The sequence below is a fragment of the Alexandromys fortis genome, unplaced genomic scaffold, assembly GCF_014885135.2.
Source record: "Alexandromys fortis isolate MF-2015 unplaced genomic scaffold, M_Fortis_MF-2015_v1.1 scaffold_121, whole genome shotgun sequence".
NCBI classification, from domain to species: domain Eukaryota; kingdom Metazoa; phylum Chordata; class Mammalia; order Rodentia; family Cricetidae; genus Alexandromys; species Alexandromys fortis.
This window is the reverse complement of record NW_026068037.1, coordinates 4,381,506-4,401,210: the sequence shown is the minus strand read 5'-3', so window position 1 is coordinate 4,401,210 and position 19,705 is coordinate 4,381,506. Positions and strand designations below refer to the sequence as shown.

General features: G+C 39.7%; 1 protein-coding gene across 1 annotated transcript in view; it reads right to left on the bottom strand.

Annotated features, from left to right (window-relative positions):
- Kcnh8 (potassium voltage-gated channel subfamily H member 8) overlaps positions 1–19,705 on the bottom strand; it is a 462,775-nt gene that overhangs the window by 130,113 nt on the left and 312,957 nt on the right. Inside the window, exons 8-9 of the mRNA XM_050165081.1 lie at positions 11,166–11,323; positions 6,698–6,905 (exon numbers count right to left, since the gene is read on the bottom strand). Coding sequence (XP_050021038.1) covers positions 6,698–6,905; positions 11,166–11,323 — 366 coding nt within the window. The remainder of the gene's footprint in view (positions 1–6,697; positions 6,906–11,165; positions 11,324–19,705) is intronic.

The window sequence follows — 19,705 nt, the reverse complement described above, 5'->3', positions numbered from 1 at the left end:
AGCAGGAGCATCCAATGCCCCAGATACTCTGTGAGGCAGCTTCCAGGAATATCTATACATCCACACTGCTACAGATGAGGAAATGAGAATTCTTCGGGCCATGCCACAACTGGGGTCACAGGCACAGCAAATCTTTGAGGTGGATTCAAATCTAAATTGTAGGAGTTTGAAACTAAATTCTTCTTAAGATTCCAAAAGAGTTCTTTAAAAACAAACTCAGTGTCATCAACTGAACCTTACAGGTGCCATTACTTGAATTCTAGAAATGGTAATAATTACAACAGAATGCACACTTATTAACTGAGACATATGGAAGTCTGAGAATCTCACAGCTTCCATGCTTGCCACACAGAGGGTGGATCCAGTGCCCCCTGCATCACTAGTAAGGGCTCCCCACTGAATAATATTCCAAGACCATTTCACGTAGCTTGCTTTTTTTTGTTTGCTTGTTTGTTTGTTGAGACAGGTTTTGTCCACCGAATAGGCTGGATCAAAAAAAAAAATCCCCTCGCCATATAATAATCAAAACACAAAGCATACAGAATAAAGAAAGAATATTAAGAGCCGCAAAGGAAAAAGGCCAAGTTACTTACAAAGGTAAACCTATCAGACTTACACCTGACTTCTCTATGGAAACCATGAAAGCCAGAAGGTCCTGGATAGATGTACTGCAAAAACTAAGAGACCATGGATGCAAGCCCAGACTACTATACCCAGCCAAGCTTTCATTCACCATAAATGGAGAAAACAAAATTTTCCAGGATAAAAACAAATTTAAACAATACGTAGCCACAAACCCAGCCTTACAGAAAGTAATAGAAGGAAAATCTCTAACCAAGGAGTCCAACAATGACCACAATAACTCAGACATCTAGAGACCCGTCACCAGCGCAACTCAAAGAAGGGACGCACACGAACTCTACTACTAAAGAAGTGACCGGAGTTAACATCCCCTGGTCATTAATATCACTTAATGTCAATGGGCTCAACTCACCTATAAAAAGGCACAGGCTAAGAGATTGGATACGAAAGCAGGATCCAACATTCTGCTGTTTACAAGAAACACACCTCAAACACAGAGACAGGCACCTACTCAGAGTAAAGGGCTGGGAAAAGGCTTATCAAGCAAATGGACCTAAGAAACAAGCAGGTGTGGCCATACTAATTTCTAACAAACTTGACTTCAAACTTAAATCAATCAGAAGAGACGGAGAGGGACATTTTATACTCATAACAGGATCAATTCATCAAGAAGAAGTCTCAATCCTGAATATCTATGCCCCTAATATAAAAGCACCCACGTACGTAAAAGAAACATTACTAAAACTCAAGGCAGCCATCAAACCGCACACACTAATAGTAGGAGACTTCAACACTCCTCTCTCACCAATGGACAGGTCAATCAGACAGAAACCTAACAGACAGGTTTTGTCAAGTTGGGAGAATAGGCCCCAGCCCCTTGCATCTATCCCAGCCCTCAGGCCTGGTCTGGACTCCAAATCCCAGCAGGCCAGATCCTAACCCCTCCCTGGGGGTGGGGTCAGGACCACTCCCTAGGGTATTTAAGTGATCCCCCAAAAGAGGAACACGTGGTCTCCCTTTCTTCCTCCCCAGGAGTCGCTTTTCTGTGGCTTCCTGGTTTTCCCCTCCAGGCCACCCGAGAGTGTAGATCTCCCACTAAACCTAGATATTTCTTAATATGGCTTGATTTGATTCATCTTGATTGGGAATTTTTGCATCAGCAGTGAGCTCGGGTTAGAAAATATCACTAACATGTTTCTCTGTAGCTTTGGAGCCTATCCTGGGAGTAGCTCTTGTAGCCCAGGCTGGCTTCAAACTCACAGAGATGCAACTGCCTCTGCCTCCTGAGTGCTGGGATTAAAGATGTGCACCACCACTGCCTGGCTTTTATTGAAGATGCTTGTAGGAAACAAACAAACAGAACAGCTCCTGGAAAGACACCTGTAAAAACATTTTCTTGCAGTCAAATAAACACTCAACTTTAGAAAGTACTCTCAAAATTTACTTATGATACATTTCTTCAATGTAGAGTTAAATATTACCCTTAACACTCTATGTCCACATCTTCTAAAATGTGTCCTGCCTTAACAGGAGGGAACTATTAAGGCGACAGGTGTCAGACCTACCCATTATGTTAATTTTAACTGGTTTACACTCAGAACAGAATATCCTATAATACCTAAATCAAATGGCAACACTCCACAATGACCTTCTATATAACCTTCCCACATAAAATGATATTCATTGGTTTCTTTCATAAGAGTAGTTGTCATAATAATATTAATTATGTCTACAGTAGACATCACTTATTGACAGTGACCAGGTGCTAGTTACATGGCTTTACTTTTCATTTTTTTACCTTCACATGTGTGTGAGATGTGTATATATGTGGAAATGTATACTCGCACATGTATGTGAATGTAGATGCACAGATGACAACCTTGTTTGTTGGTCCTCTATACCACTTCTTGCTTTCACATGGAAATCTAAATGCGGGATTCCCACACTTACACAGAAAGTAATGAAACAGCTCCCAATATGCTACAGGTCAGTTTATATGCTTGATAACTTTATACTGGCCATCTCAAGGAGACATTGTTTCCATTTTACAGACATTAGAGACAAAGCAAAGTTAATGGTTTCTTCCTGTCTTCTGCTGTCCTATGCTCTGAATTCTCAAAAATCCTCTGAGATGTTCTACCTTAGCAGGAAGCACAAGCTGTAGAGATAGCATAAATAGTCTAAGGATCTGTTGTATGACATACTGGTTTTGATGGCGAAAAACAAGCATGCAATGTACACGTAAAAGTGTTATTTTCAGGTGAATGAGAAAACCTATAGTGATCTGCCTGTTTGTTCTCTCTGTCTTAGGCAGAAAGCTTTTGAGCCTTTCCTTGCAATCTTCCCAATATACAAGACTGTAGAAAAATTTCTAGATAAGTTTCAGAGGCTAGGTTCCTGAGGTAACCCAGACCCAGGAAGATAAGCATGGTGTGTACCCACTCATAGATGAATACTAGTTGTAAAGCAAAGGATAAGGAACCTATAGTACATGACCCCAGGGAAGATAAGTAACAAGGAAAACCCTAAGAGAAACATACTTAGATCCCCATGGGAAGGGAAAATAGACAAGATCTCCTGAGAAAATTGGAAACATGGGGAGGAATATGGAAGGAAAGGAGTGGAGAGGAGGGGAGAAAAGGATGGGGAGAAGAACTAGAGGGAATGGGATGGTCAAGATATGAGAAGGACAGAGACAGAGAACAACTAGAGGGAATGGGATGGTCAAGATATGGGAAGGACAGAGACAGAGAACATAATGGCTTGATTGAGCAAGCCATTATGGGGCTAGCAAGAAACCTGTCCCTAGAGAAATTCCCAGGAATCCACAAGGATGACCCTAGCTAAGGCCCTGTGCAATAGTGGAGAGGGTGCCTGAACTATCTTTGTCCTCTAGTCAGATTGATGACTATCTTAAATGTCATCATAGAACCTACATCCAGCAACTGATGGAAACAAATGCAGGGAATCACAGCAGATCATTGGGCTGAGCTTCCAAAGTCCAGTCGAAGAGAGGGAGCAGTGAGAATATGAGCAAAGAGGTCAAGACCATGTTGGGGATACCCATTGAAACAGCTTACTTGAGCTAATGAAAGCCTTCCAAATGCAGCCTGAGAGGGAGGGAACCAGTATAGGACAAAACTGGGCCTTCTGAATGTGGGTGACAGTTGCACGGCTGAGGCAGACTGAGGGGCCACTGGCAGTAAGACCTGGATTTATCCCTGCTGCTTGTATTGGTTTTTTGAACCTCATTTTCTCTGGAGGGATACCTTGTGCAGTCTAGATATAGTTGGGAGGGCCTTGGTCCCACCTCAAAACAATGTGCTAGACTTTGTTGACTCCCCATGAGAAGCCTTACCCTCCCGGAAGAGTGGATGAAGATGGGATGGAGGGAAGTGGGATAGGAAGAAGGTGGAGGGAACAAAAGAAGGGGAGGAGTGGGAAATGGATCTGGCATGTAAACTGTGAAAAGATAGTTAAAAAACAAAACTGGCATTGACCAGGCTTAAAGAGGTTTACAGATGAACTTGGGTATGTTTGGAGAGAAAATACCAAAGCACTTTAGCTGTCAGTATTGAACTTGCCAAGAACAAGAGGAGAGTAATTGGATAGTTGAAAATGATTAGAAAGAGATCTGTCCTTTGGACAGAAGAACCTGTTCTATATGTTAGTCACAAAAGTAAAGAGCAATGTGTTCTCTAACAGGATTTTATTCATGTGCTGAATTGTAACTGGGGAAAAGGACAAAACTTACCACTACCAAAAAAGAAATTACATCATAAAAATAAGCTAACAGGTAGAAAAGCTCTGATTGTTTAATATTCAGACAAATCTCTCCTGGGAAACGATTTAGTCAGGGCACAAATAATACAAGGAATTCTAGAGGAAGGGAAGACCATGTCCAAACCTTGTCCAAACATATTTACAGGCATAATGAACATACCTTCTTCTTAATCACACTGCAAGAACTATTTAGACAGAAAACCTAATCTCATAAGAGATTACTTGCACATTAGCTGAATAAAAACAGTGATTCTGTGATAAGGCATGATCCTTGTAAAACCTGGAGATACATCTTCAAACTAGCTGATGTCGGGTGGCTGCAGAGGACAGTGGGTGGACACTATCCTGTGATAAGAACACATATCCCATGATGCCTAGGAGGCAGAGTTTTAAATTTGTGTATTCTTGAACATTATATATATCATGGAATTCAGAATAGGACTTTTCAGTTATTTAGTGGGGTTCTTAATTTGTAGACATGGGGACTGTGCTCCAGACAGCAGAACTAAATTACTAAAAATCTAGGAGTTGGTTAGGGAGGGCAGAAAAGGTTTACAGATGCAAGCACCATGCTTTCCTGCCTTTACCAGCCTTCAGGCCTTTACCAGCCTGAGACCCAGTTTACCACCTTCCTATTACAGTGTGCCCTAACACCAGGGTCAAGGCCGGGGCTAATACTGCTACACTTCAGGTTGCTGGCTCCCTCTTTCTTAAAGAATAAACAGTTCTGCATATTTGTGAGAAGAAAATCAAAAGCTAGATTTTATGTCTGTAGCACAGCTGACATGGTAGAAGTGTAACAAAAAGCATTCCTCACATAACTTGATTTTGAGAGTGTGAGGAAGCTGAATTTGCCTAGCTGGAGATTCAGATGACAAACCTTACAAATTAATATGAATGCACAGGTCTGGAGCCTGAAGGAAATCAGAGAGAATCAGATGCTGAGCACAAGACAGAATGTGAATATGGACCAAGGCCAAAGGGCAGGTAGCAAATCCTGAAACTCACATTAGGGCAGCTCTCTCTCTCTCTCTCTCTCTCTCTCTCTCTCTCTCTCTCTCTCTCTCTCTCTCTCTCTCTCTCTCTCTCTCGTGGATCTCATTGTTTTTTTGTTTGTTTGTTTGTTTTTTTTGAAAATCTAAGACACCTTTGCTTTGCTTCAAGCCTACAGTTTTATTTATGTCTTTCATTCATTCTGAGAAATAAGAACCCTAGCAAGATATTTAAAACATGGCCTGGAAAGGAAGAAAAAAAACCCTTCTGAGAGGAAAACCATGACAGTGCATTGGCTGCTTTGTGGGGCTCAGCTGAGAAGAGTAAGACCATTTTGTTTCTTAAAGAACTTGGTAAGGAAATTACCTTTCTTCACCTTGCATCCTCAAGATCTCCAGCTTATATTTCAGGGATGCCCTGTGAAGGTTTTGGACATGCTCTGTGGTGAGAGTGACATTTATGACAGCCAGCACAGAATGCTCCAATCACAAGCTGCTTCAGGAGCTGGACACAGTGGGCACTTCTCTTGCTGGAGTCTCCTGTGGTTTAGTCCTCTGTAAAGGGCTGAGCTTCTTTCAAAAGTTCAAAATTGATTTTTTTTATGGAGAAGATAAGTGAAATTTCAGCCAACTAAGAAATTTTGATTAAATGTCAAAACAAGAGTAAAATCAATGGCCCTCCAATAGTACCATGGCAATTCTACAGAGTGTGGAAAAGATGGTGAATGTGTATGCATAAAAGGGTATCTACTTCTTGAGGACTTTTATTTTATGTAAGTTTCCATATATTTTACAATGTGTTCCTAGGCTTAGCATTGCATATTCATCTATGCTAAACTGTGTAACACATGAAAGAGAAACCCCAAACTTTTATGAGTTGTGGAATGATGAAATCTTATAAATATTTGTAAATGATCTTGTTTTCTGTGCCATCACTGATCCTCTAAGTATGACACAACCTTTTGGTACTTTACTTTCCTGATGGGAGAAAGAAAGGTTCATCTTCTTCATTAGGAAACCATGCAAGCTTTTGAAGGAGATTTTGTTACTTGTGTTTTAAATTGAAAAGATCAGTAAGAAAAACTGTATCTATAAAGCTGTATGGGGAAGAGGATTGATGCGAGTGAGGAAGGCATGGGAGAGGAGAGCGGAGGAATACTGAAAATGCACAGAAAGTACATTATATACACTGATGAGAATGGTCTACATAATTCAGTGTAATAAAAATTTAATAAATGAATGACTAGCCCAAATATATTCACAAACATCTTTCACCTCCCTCATACTCTACACAACATTCCCTTTTAACTAAAAGTGGAAAATTTTACAGAAGCCCTTACCGACTTCCCACTTGAGAAGGCTGTTGTCCTCCCTCTCCATTTTTCCAATGACATACCAGATACATGCCATCCAGTGTGCAAGGAGAGCAAACATGGACATGAGCAGGGTGAGGACAATTGTGCTGTGTTGAGAATAACGGTCAAGTTTCTGCAGAAGGCGTAAAAGACGCAGCAGCCGGACAGTCTTCAGAAGATGCACAAGGGACACCTGTGGTGAGGACAGAGAAGCATGGTTTGGCACAGCGGCTGCACTCATAGCATAGTGTCTTATGGAACCCACACCCAAGGTGGAAATTTTCTGAAATGAAGAATGATGACGGTTTCACCACTGTGGCCATACTGATGAGTGTTTTGACCTCAGATACTGTATCAAGAGCTGAAAGGATGAGGCAAGGTAGGCTAAAGGTTAATTGTTCCAGCAAACACTTCATTCATAATAATTGATTTGATTTTCCACCTGATTGTGTATGATTGTGTATATAATGCTGTGCAACTAAAACACCCTGAGTGTAAGATGTCTCCATCACCTTGAACACGTTTTCTGTCAGTTCCGCTTTCCCTATACAGGGAATAGATTTGTGTTGTGAGTAATCCATACATATTGAATAAAATCTTAGAAAGTCATAATAAAGGTAATTTTAATTTAATAATTGCTTGGTATTCATTTCCTGAGGCTTTAATGGTTCAATTAAAACCCATCCTGACCTGCAAAGAGTCATTTCTTTAAGTCAGCTGACCCCAAAACTTAGTAAGTACTTCACACTCAAGTCCCAGTGGCACCTTCTGTGTCACTTGCTGAACTACCCGACTTCTGCCACCATCAATAAACAGAGAAGACATTCAGTGAGGCACTCAGACCTGGAGCTTCTCTCCAGACTGTTCAGAAGCCAAAATCAAGTGGAATGGGAAATTTTGGTGCCTCTCCTATGCCCTGTCTTTTCCTATATTCAGACTTCTGACTCAAGGGCTACTTCCCCAAATTTAGGCATAAATTGAAACCCACCATTGGTAAACCCAGGCACGGTCAGAATTAGTATTAACAAGAGGTACACCCACTACTTGCTCTATAACCAACTTCCTGGAACTTCAGAGAGCATTCTAAAGCAGAAAGCATAGACTATCAACTCACCAGGAACAGCTGGATAGACTCCTTGGCCAGGACTACAACAGAGGAGGAGTGACTGTAGCTTGTGGTACCAGTTAGTCTGGCTACAGTTAGCTTGCCCTTTATAGAATATAATCACCGACAAGGTCAGCATCTTCAGAGGGATTGCCTAGAAACCAACTAGTCAGTTGATTTAAATTCTTTCCTCAATTACCCATCTTCCCTTATCTCTATGAAAAACAGTGCTTTTGCCACTGTTCGAAAGGCTTGAAATAATTGATATAAGAATGACTGGACTCATAAAGAATGGACAGATCTTTAAGATGTAAGATATTCAAATCTCAACATAGGAACAGATATTCAACAAAATGTGGTCAATCCTAATCTTGTGAATTACACACTTAAATATAATACAATCTTTTCTTTAACATTTTTTCCCTTCTCCTTCCTTCCCCTCCCTCCCCTCTTCTTCCCCTTCTCTCTTTTCTCTCCTCTTCTGCCTGTCTGCATGCATACAGATGCCCCTCCTGTGGGAAAGTCACAGCATAACCCTTAGGAGTGGATTCTCTCTTTCCACTATGTGGGTTCCTGAGATGGAGCTCAGGTTGCCAGGCTCAGCATCAAGCACCTGTACCTGCTGAGCACCTGGGAACCTGATGGATATCGTGCTCTTTATGCCTCCTTAGTACTCTCTATGGTCAAGTTTAACTGGCTCTCTCCCTTCAGAACCAAGATTTCATCTACCATTTATCAAGCTATTGTGGAACACAAATCACACGTTAGGATTTAACAATCTCTACAGTTTGATTCAGACAGCTATTGTGAATGGAGTTTGTTTGATCGGTAGCTGAATTTGTTGGAAGTGAAATGAGCCTGTGCTGACTCCCAGTGGAGGACACCATCTGGGTGCGGGATGGGCACACACGACTCGTTTTCTCTGGCATCAGGGGGTGGTTTGGGAAAGAATATGGAACTTCCCTATGTGCCATTTCACAAGTATCAACTCTGGTGATATGGAACAATCCAAACAAAGAAAAATATTACTAAATGTGTTCTCAGCAGAGTCAATGGCTTTTTTCTCTGAATGACAATTCAGGTTTTTGGTGAATGGGGGAGGTCATAATTCTTACTCCCTTTGGGATGGCTACCCCGGATTATCACAAATGAGAATTGTACACTAGTTATGGGCAGGCGTATCTGTTCAAACTGGTAGCAGTTTCCATTTTTTCCAACTGGACATGTCCACTGTCCTGGCTGCCAGCTGGGGAAACAGAAGTATGTGTGACAGAGGGGTGGGAATAAAAGATCTTTCCTGATGTCTGAAATTAGGCAGAGCATTAGATAGACATATTTTATTAACTTGATCAAGAACTGTAGGAAGTTTTGATATTCCATGATGGTAAGTGATCTACACCATTTCCTTTCCACTTGATTTGTCATTCCTATTTTTGTCTTTCACAGAACCTTTTAGTGAGATGCATGGTCCATTTCAATGGGTGTATTAAAAACATTTGCCAATGGCAGTTAGGACTAGGAGAGTCAAGGTCTACAGAGCACTTTCTGATCTCCGTACTGCATTTTGAGTTTCTTCTATGGAAATGTATGTACTGGACACATTTAAAATCTGGTAGAAGCAGGCTTGTTTTAGTTTCCATGACTAAGAACATTTCTTATAAGTTGTCCTCATCATGTGGTTTGTTGGAAAAGAACAGAATATCTTGAACAAGTTTTTCTGTTAAACTAGAATATTTTGTACTTATTAACTTAGTAAAGGGTAGTGGGTTTGTGCTGCTTTTTAGGTGAACAGGCCTGTGAAAAGGAGGAGCAGTGTCTCTGGTAGAAAGCCCCTTCTCCCTCTTGTTTTGCTTTCTGATTTCCAGCAATCACAAAGCACTGATCCAAGATTCCGAGACACTGAGCAAAAGGGGGAGGAGATCAGTGACCTTGTCACCAAATGCAAGAATCTCACCTGTTAAGTTAGACAGCAATGATGTTAATTGTGTAGAAACATACACTAAATATCTCTTGTATATATTTATTATCTATATTACATTTACATATCTAAATTATCTTATTTCAGTAACCAAAAAAAGACCATAAAAATTCTATTCATACTTAGTAGCAAAGCAGCAAATTAATTTAAAAACAAACTGTGTTAAGCAGAATTTATTTGACCATTTGGCCAGCGAATTCAGAATGTTTTAATAAACATTTTTTTAGATTAATTGCAGTTCTGCAAAATTCTTGTTTTAACTCATTGCATTTCATTGTGGTACTTATTTAGATAAATTCAATCTCAAAAAAAAAGAAAAATCTCAAATTCAAATAGGTAAATATTCAGTGTCATGTGGATTGATACTATGTGCTAACTTTTCTTTCTTGGTAGCTTTTTTTCCTAATGATGTCACTCTCAAACTTCCAACTCAAAAAAAAAAAAAAGAAAGAAAGAAAGACAAAAACTCTCATGGCACAGGAAATTAGTAAATATGCAAATATGTCAACCTGCACTAAGCAATTGGGATAGAAGTTGTATGTTCATCTTAAAACCAATGACATCTGCGTTTGAAATTCTGATCACTTTGCTACTCTTGGAAACCAAAAGGATATGATTTATATGAAGGCATATCAATTGGTAAGGGAATTTATTTAATTTGAATTCATGTTCTTAGTACTTTATTTTTACAGGTTAAAGTTGGTGACCACAGCCAAACCACGTACAAAATCAAAATTGGTCTTCCTAAATATGTCTGTGGTTATAAGACAGTTTTTTAAAAATGTCCCTTACTGAATGTAAAAATAGTTGTTACTAAAAATGGAAGTCATTCTTCCTTGTGAGGAGATGTGGTGAAAAGCAGGAAGGAGAGGGAGTGCAGGTGTTAATCAACTCAAGAATCTGAAGTTTATGAGACTGTGTCATTTAAGTGGGTGAATTCCTTTACTCCAAGACTAACATTCTTTTTTGTCTGATCAGCCTTCAGTTAGCTGTGTTAATGAATAATGAAATAACAGAGACAGAGTTAAAGAAATGTTTGCAATTCCTCACCAAATTCTCCAGCTGATTTCCTTTAGAAATCTAAAGTGATGCTTTGGTACCAAAGGATTATTTAGTGAGTCGAAATTTATGACAAATCCAGGCTTTTTTTCTGTATGTGTTTTATCTGGTTCTGAGCACTGAAGGAAGGGATCAGAAGAGCTTCACCTCTTCAAGTGCAGAATCTGGCCTGTGTGCCACTGACTATCTCAGAATCCTTACTACAGAGGGCACAGACCCCAGTGAGCACCAACTGCCAGCAACATTTAACACCAAACATATGCAAACCAACCGCAGCACATAAAGGCCACATGGAAGAAGTTTCTACTCACCACGGTGACATTGAAAGCATACAGGAGGTCAAACGGCAGGGCAGCAATCAAATCAATGATGAACCAGGTCGTGACATAGTGGATACAAATAGATCTCGCTTCAAAGATAACTTGGCCAGACTTGCTGACATAAGTTGTTCGGAAATTTAGAATAATATCTGCTTGGGAAAAAAAACGATAATTAAGAAAAATGGGAAAAAGGAGAAGAAAAAGAAAAAGTAAAAATTAATGAAAAAGAGAACAAAAAAGGGAGGAATTTGGGAAGACAAGCAGTTAGGGTAGAAGCAAGGAGAAATGCATATAAAATTATACAAAATCAAGCAAAAAGTAAGTTTAAGCTATTTCAGATTTGTCCTCATGGATTCAATATAAATTAATGAGAAAATGCTGAAGACAGGCAAAGGACACTTGGCACACTATGTTTAAATGACTAACGTTTACAGCCATCGGAACAGTTGTGACATTACCAAGTGCCCAACGTGTACTATTCTAGAGCTTGTCTGGAGATTGTTCCAGTCCCTTGGTAGAGGTAGAAACAATAGCTGTCATGTGCAAAACACTACTTTATTGCAAGCACAAAATTTATCAGATCACTGTGTGGACATGAAATTCACCCTTGACTTGAAGTCACATCTCTTACCAAGTACAGCAGTTATAAATTTGGATCTATAGCTTAATCTTTCCTTTTCTGTTCTTCTACTCATTGGTAAACCCCAGTAAAACAACAACAGCACAAAGAACAAGACGATGTGACGTTTTGTTAGAGGATTGGATGGGGAGATAGAGGAGGCTATGATCATATTTCACTGCAAATATTTAAAACTATTAAAAATAAACAAAAACAAAATTTAAAACTCATGATTTTGCTCATTATTAACTTGGGTTTTGTTTTGATTTTCATTTTGTGCTCACCCTTCTGTAATAGACTCAGCATCCATGGCCCTAGGCTTGCCCTGCACTCAGATATTTGACAGAGAATTTGTGTACATAGTAATATGGGTCCAGTGTTAGGCTACACTTTAAGCAGAAAGGGGGCTGTATTGAAGGGCTGTCCCAGGCAAGGCCACTGAAGAGACTTTTCTTCAGATGGTGACAGGGAATGAAAAGATAATAAATAGAAAATAGCAATGGTGTCATGGAGTGAAGTATGTAGCAGGGCAGATAGGTGGTCTGTAGGTGCTGTGTGAAACCAAGACTGATGTTTGCTAAGTAAATGTCTGTATGGAGGATTCATGATGGTGGGTTAGAAGCAAGCAGCGCTTCCAGTTTCTGTGTCTCAGAAACCAAACAACATAGCACAGTTCCTTACTGGGTGTGGGATGTAGAACTGTGAGGGAACAAGCAGAGGAGAATGTGACCTAAAACTGATATAGAACCGAAGGACCATTTGAAGAGACCGTGAGGAACATGTTTGTTTCTCAATAAAAACTGTTTTAAAAGGCAGCTGTGGTGAAATGTGTGCTGCTGGGGGAAAGTCCCTGTTTTATTTTCTCTTGGAATTCACAGCAAATATTTCCATGCTGTCTGCATAGCACACGGTGTGTGATAAGACATGGGGAAATAAGCTCACTAGAAAACATAGGGACGTGATTCCAGTTGGAATTAAGGAATATCGTTTATTCTTAAGAGGCTGGGTCAGTGGGCCCCCTAAGGGAGCTCAGTACATAATCCACCCAGCCTTGTGAAGCAGGGCTGTCTTAAGTGGAACAGCATGGAACCTGTTGTGCCTCCTCCACCCAGTCTGTGGTTTGTTCCTCTTTGTAAAATGTCTGAGATCCAGACAGAAAAAGGAGCTGCAAGTGCACTGACCCAATATGTCCTCCAGAAACTCCCCCTGAAGGAACTTTGGTTCCATGCTACCATGCACTAGTGATGAGGAAAGCAAAGCTATTCCAACCGGGTCTGGTCCTGAACAATTCTCATTGTTCTAAAGCAAACATCATGTAAAAAAGACACGAGTGAAAATCCCTTAACTGCTGTCTTCTCCATGGGCTGCAGAGCCCAAGCAGACAAGGAAAGGACACAGCCTGGCAGAGCGGGTTCCTCATGCACATGGCCACCCCGGAAGACAGCACACAGCCTGTATCCCCCTTCCTCTTTTTTTCCTCTTATTTTCTAACTTGGTTGGTACAGCATACACATATATAGTCCCCTTTTGTCCCATTATTGACTTTTTATTTTTTTTGCTGTTCTTTCTGCCTTTTAACTCCCTCTAATAGCTGGTTTCTTTTCTTTTCTCCATATACATACTTTTTCTGTTTCAACATAATTATGACCTTTGCTTCATACCTTTTGTTTCCTTTTTCCCTGTCTACTTTTTGAATATTCTATTGTTTTTGTTTTCTACTTATTATTTTCTTTTATGCCAAGATACTGCAACCTACTCTTAAAGTCTCCTACAGAGCTGCAGTGAAAAAGTCAGCAGGGTACTGACACAAAGCAGACATGGAACAGAATAGGATATCTAGAATAAATGAACTCACCAATGTCCAGTAAACTGGTTCTCAATGTCAAAAACCTACATTAGGAAAGCAGATATTCACATATAGAAGACTAAAGCTACCTAGATTCTACCTTCACCCTGAACAAAAGTCAAATAAAAAAAAAAGGTTTGAGCAGGAGAGAGAAGAGGAATAAGAGAGAGGATGGGTGATAAAATAATTATAATTCATAATGCCTGTATATGAAATTCTGAAGAATAAAAAATAGAAAACTGCATCCAAAACTGTAATATAAAATCTGAATCATTAAGAAAAAATGTTCAAGGGCTGAAGAGATGGCTCAGCAGACTGGCTCTTAACTTCTAGAGGACTTCCAGGTTTAATTCCCAGCACCTATATGGCAGCTCACAAGTGTGTGTGACTACAGTACAGGATAGCTCACACAGACATACATGCAAGCAAAACACCAATGCTCATAAAATAAAAATAGATAAATTATTTTAAAAAGTTCAAAAAAGGAAGGAAGAAAAAAAGGAAGGAGGGAAGAAAAGAAAGAAAGAAAGAAAGAAAGAAAAGAGGACTTGAGTATTAAATCCACAAAGATATGAGTTCTCCTAATATGAGTTCTCCTAATACATGCTTTTGGAGAAAATATAAGGTCCAGTATGGTGATATTTTCTTTGTGATCTAACAAATGAAACTGCCTAAAGATCAGAGAACAAAGTTAAGCCACCAATTAGCCATAGAGGTTGGGCTGTGGTGACACACACCTTTATTTCCAGCATTCGGGAGGCAGAGGCAGATGGATTCCTGTGAGTTCAAGGCCTCCCTCAGTTGTACAAGACTGAAACAGTCTAAAAGAGAAACACAGTGACTCACACTTTTGATCCCAGCACTAGGAAAATGGAGACAGGAAGAACTCTGACTTGGCAGAGAGAGGAATGTAAAGTGGGAGGAGAAAGGAACTCAATGCATTCAGTCTGATGACTTGTAGAGGCAGGATAGGCCATTCGGTCTGAGGATTTTGTAGAGGTAAGAACTAGTGGCTGCTGCTCTGCTGATCTTTCAGTTTTCACCCCTTAATATCTGACTCCAGGTGTTATTATTGAGACAAATTAGAAATCGTGTTACAATCCAGAAAAGGGCACACAGCAGTGGAGTGCTGGTGCTCACACTTCACTCATGTGAATCTGTGCAGTGACCTGACCATGCAGCTAAGCTTTGCCTAGATTTCCTGTGTTACACAGACAGTGAGACAGTCAACAAACACTGTTCTACTCTGAACATCTGCAGTTACTTGCTACGCAGAATAACAATACTGTCAACAATTGCCCTGTCATTTGTCACTCTTTTAAGGGTGAGATGACATGATAGAGGACTTGTAGCAGACTATGTTTGTGGTTACAAATAACACACGTGTTCTCAGTAGTGCACAATGCTGTTTTTAATTCTTTAGAATTGTGACCTCATTGATTCATCAAAACAATACTATGATGTATGTGTTTTCATTATTCCTTTTACAAGTAGGGAAACTGAGTGATAAAAAAGATGAAGTAACTTGCCCAGAATCATACAGATGACAATAGTGTACACATACTTAAACTTCACAGCTAGCTAACAAAGGAAGTGTTGAACTCCATACCTCTGAGTTCCAATTCAGAACTTTGGGTTTTGTGCTTTGGTAGAAACCAGTTACATTAATAATCTGGAATCATGTACTCAGTGATCCTCAATTCCCAAATTATAATTGTTCTAGCCCATAGTGCATAAGGTAATACATAAGCTGTTATTAAACAACACATTTCATCAAAAGTAAATATATTTGGACATTTGTATTGTTGATATTGAGAACATGAAAGAGTGATGCTGACAGAAAAGGAACACTCACACCAGATGGTGATGTCTACCACAGGGAAAGACGCTGTTGTGAGCCAGTGCCACTGCAGCACCATGCCTGGCCACAGTGAGTAGCAGAAGAGAGAGAATGCCACCAGACCCTTGAGTGATGTGAACTTTGCATACCTCCTCTTCAACTGTCTAAGATCGTGAATTTCTGCAGCAGTGAGCAGCTTAACACGTGCAGCTACCATTTTGGAATGGAAGCAGGCATTGTCATTTCAGTGTGACAGGAAGGAAGCTCAGGCTAAGTATTTCTGTTCTAGAGAAAGTGTTGCCAAATCCATGATGAAGTTTGGTTTCTGTGGTATAGGTTGAGGTAAGTGTGTGAGTTCACCATAAAGTTGAAAGAACCATACAGTTAGAGTCATCAATGTGAAGATGGCACAAGAGAGTAACCAGAGTTGATAAAATTATTTATTTTTTTTTTTAATGTTTATTTATTTATTATGTATACAATATTCTGTCTACATGTATGCCTACAGGCCAGAAGAGGACACCAGACCTCATTACAGATGGTTGTAAGACACCATGTGGTTGCTGGGAATTGAACTCAGGACCTTTGGAAGAGCAGGCAATGCTCTTAACTGCTGCGCCATCTCTCCAGCCCAATAAAATTATTAAATATTTCAAAATGACTAGTACAACTGCATGCTCTTCAAATAATGAATATTCAAGATATGTCAGCTGTCCCTATGAAGCCATTTTACACTGTGTGCATGAACTGATCTCCATATGTGTCAATTACCAAATAGACACATATTAAAGTGAAGTGTTGAAGCTACAGAGATGGCTCAGTGGGTAAGAATACTTGATGCCAAGGCTGACGAACTGAGTTTGATTCCTGGAAACAATGTGATGGAACAGGGAAGCTGACTTCACCAAGTTGTCCTAGAACCTCCACACATATGCCACGGCACACGTAAGCACATGCACTACCAAAACAGACATGCATATGTTAGAAAAGTTTAAGATACAGAACAATTGTAGTGGTAATTCCTTCCATGGTTACTGGTCACCATGTCTATCACAAATTTTCCAGAAAGCCTGCTGTGCTGACCACATACTGACACACCTCCATAAACATAAAAAACAAACAAAAACCTGAAAAGTGAACACTTACTTAATTGACACAGCAACCCTCTTTCAGGGTGTGTGCCTACGCAGGAGACAAAGACAAACGAGAAGTTACACTTCTCAATAGAGCAGGTAGTGGATGGGTCATTATAAAGTGCAGTTGAGAAGGCTTCTATGAGACAACTTGTTGGTTGATTGAACTTATGATGAAAAGTGACCTGCTAGCTCTAACTTGAAAAAGAAGCAACCAAGAACTTTTGTGAACAGATGGTGACAACACTAATGAAAATAGGTTTTTTTTCAGCTTGCATTTGAAACTTGAATACTGTTTATTTTCAAAGAGGAAATGCACTTACTTATAATCTAAAGACTGTATTTTCCCAGGATGAGGATAAAATGGTGCAGCGATTGATCTAAATAATTAGTGGTTTGAGTAACCAACTTTAAAACAACAACAAAATACTTTTGTCAAGCATTGGAAAGGATGCAGGTCTGGACTATCCCCAAAGGTCTTCACATTTTCCATACATTTTGCTACTGGTCAGACTGACATCATCCCCAGTTCACCAGAGTTGCAGAATAGTTAAGCAGTTGTGTGTGTGGGGGGGGGGTAAATTTTCACACTCAATGTTATTTTATTTCTATATTCTAAAAGATCAAGAGTGTTGCACCAATGGATTTTCCTTATAGGGAATTACCTGAGATTGGTGCAATGAAATTCTCAGAAAAAAATAGGACATTAGGAGGAGATTTTCCCTGAACCTTTCATGTCTTATTCTTCCTGTTAGAGTCCTAAGCAGGCCTGATATTACTGACCTTCTGACATCAGTGGATGCCATGCTAAGGGTTATATGGTTGCAGACCAATCTCACTCTGAATACTTTTTGGCAGAATGTGAAATCTCTACTCTGTTATACCTTCTAAATTATGATGAACTAAACTTTCAAACCCAGGAACTAAAACTAAACCCTTTAAGTAGTCCTTCCAGACTTCCATTCATGGCAGTGCAAATGTAGAAATCACGCATCATCTGATCCAGGAGAAACATTCCCGAATCCGTAGAAAATTAACTGAAAATAATGTTTCTCCTCAAATTTTTTTTGAGGACATCTGATATGTCATCCATTATGCTCCATGGTTTGGAGATCCTAGGTAATGGGTCCTTAATATACAGAGAGTTATGGGCATTCCATGGTTTACAGCCTTTACAAAGGGTTGATCCTAATCTATTGCACCAGAATGAAGATACAATTGAATTCTCTGATGATGCAGATCACAATTATATTCTGAGATAATGTGCCTTGTTGTCTTCATGCTTTATATAGTGCAATTAAAGGCAAGCAATAGAGAAATAACTGGATATGTTATTTTCTTATTTTCAGACTTACAAAATTATTCCCCCCCCCCACTATGTGTGAGCTGAAAAGCAAAGAAATTAAATGCATTCACCCCCTGAGTTTGATTTTCTGTAGAGCAATGTCGTTAGAATGTCCATAGTTCTAAAAGGAAATGACAGGTAAAATTGATATAACATAAATTAGTAGATTACTTTATTAGCCTTCACGTCAGGTGGGAAATAATTTAAAAATTGTATTGAATTACTTGGTAAAAAGTCCGTTAAAATATAATGGTGTTCACAAAAGCATGTGCTCTGCATATAAATAATTACTAACTTAGGCATTTTAAAAAGAATAATTGATGTGGTACTGTGTGGGTGGAGGGACATTTAACTAAACCAGCTCTAGCTGATGTTCTAAAGGTACTCTGGTTGTTTCCATTGCTTGTGAGGCAGTCCTTTAAGTACAGCACCAAGTCACAGCACATTTGGGTCAGAGGGTGTGGGGACAATGAATAGAGAGGAAATTGATCAGGAGGCTGGAGGGATGGATAATCTTAACCTTTCACTAATGAACCATTGGTGTCAAGTATAAAATTTCCTGTCATCTGACCCTGCTCAGCACATCAGCATTCATCTATCTTTATTACTCTAAAAGGGATAGATTTATAAAAAAAATAAAGAGCAACAGACTCCGTGGGAGATAGCAGCATATGAGAACAAGAGGACTCACAACAGAATGATCAGGGGGCAAAAAGACCAGATTACGTGATGTGGACCCATACTGATGTGGACCCACATTGATGCTTATTTACGTTTTGTGTCAGTGGGCCGCTTGCACTCATGGAGACTCATACACAACATGGCATCCTCCATCAACTTCAAACTATTGCGAAGGGAAGAGACCTAGAAGTCCTGTATCCCAATGGTTTGCCTTATGTAGAAATTGTGCCTTGAATAAGAAATATCCCCTAAGGCTCATATGTTTGAAATAATTTAAAAATAATACCAAGATGGTGGCACTGTTTGGGGAGACTGCAGAACCTTTGGGAGGTGTAGTCTTACTGGAAGAAGTATGCCACTGAGAATGGGCATTGAGGGGTTTATGGCCTTGCCTCACTTCCTTTCCTATTGCTCCATGCTCCTTTTGTGCAGATGAAATACATTTCTCTGCTTGTTTCACTGCAGATACCAAACTGTCTCCTTTATCTTTATAATTAGAAAAAAGTTAAATATCTTAACATAGTAAAGAAGACCTCTTTTGAAAGCGATTACTGTTCCTTTAGAGGCCAGTACTAAGAGTTCAACTGACCATCCTAGAGTAGTCCCACTGAAGACACCAGCACACAGGTGTTCTTCTGCTGACATTCTCAGCATCCAGTTACCTCAGAACTTTCCAACTGTAATGATTACTTTCACTGTTCTAACATATTAAATACTGCTACAGAGGCCATAGTTTTCTACCCTGCATGGAGTCCTTGGACTCAAAGAAAGCTAATCACTACAGGTTTTCACATTCTTTTTTTTTTATTTTCATTTTTATTTTTATTTTTCGAGATAGGGTTTCTCTGTAGCTTTTGGTTCCTGTCCTGGAACTAGCTCTTGTAGACCAGGCTGGCCTTGAACTCACAGAGATCCGTTAGTCTCTCCCTCCCGAGTGCTGGGATTAAAGGCTTGCTCCACCACCGCCCGGCAGGTTTTCACATTCTTATGAACTTATGCCAGTAAATCCTTATATGCACAATGAAGTAATGTTAATTCAAAGTAAATAATAAAATTGCCTAGTACAC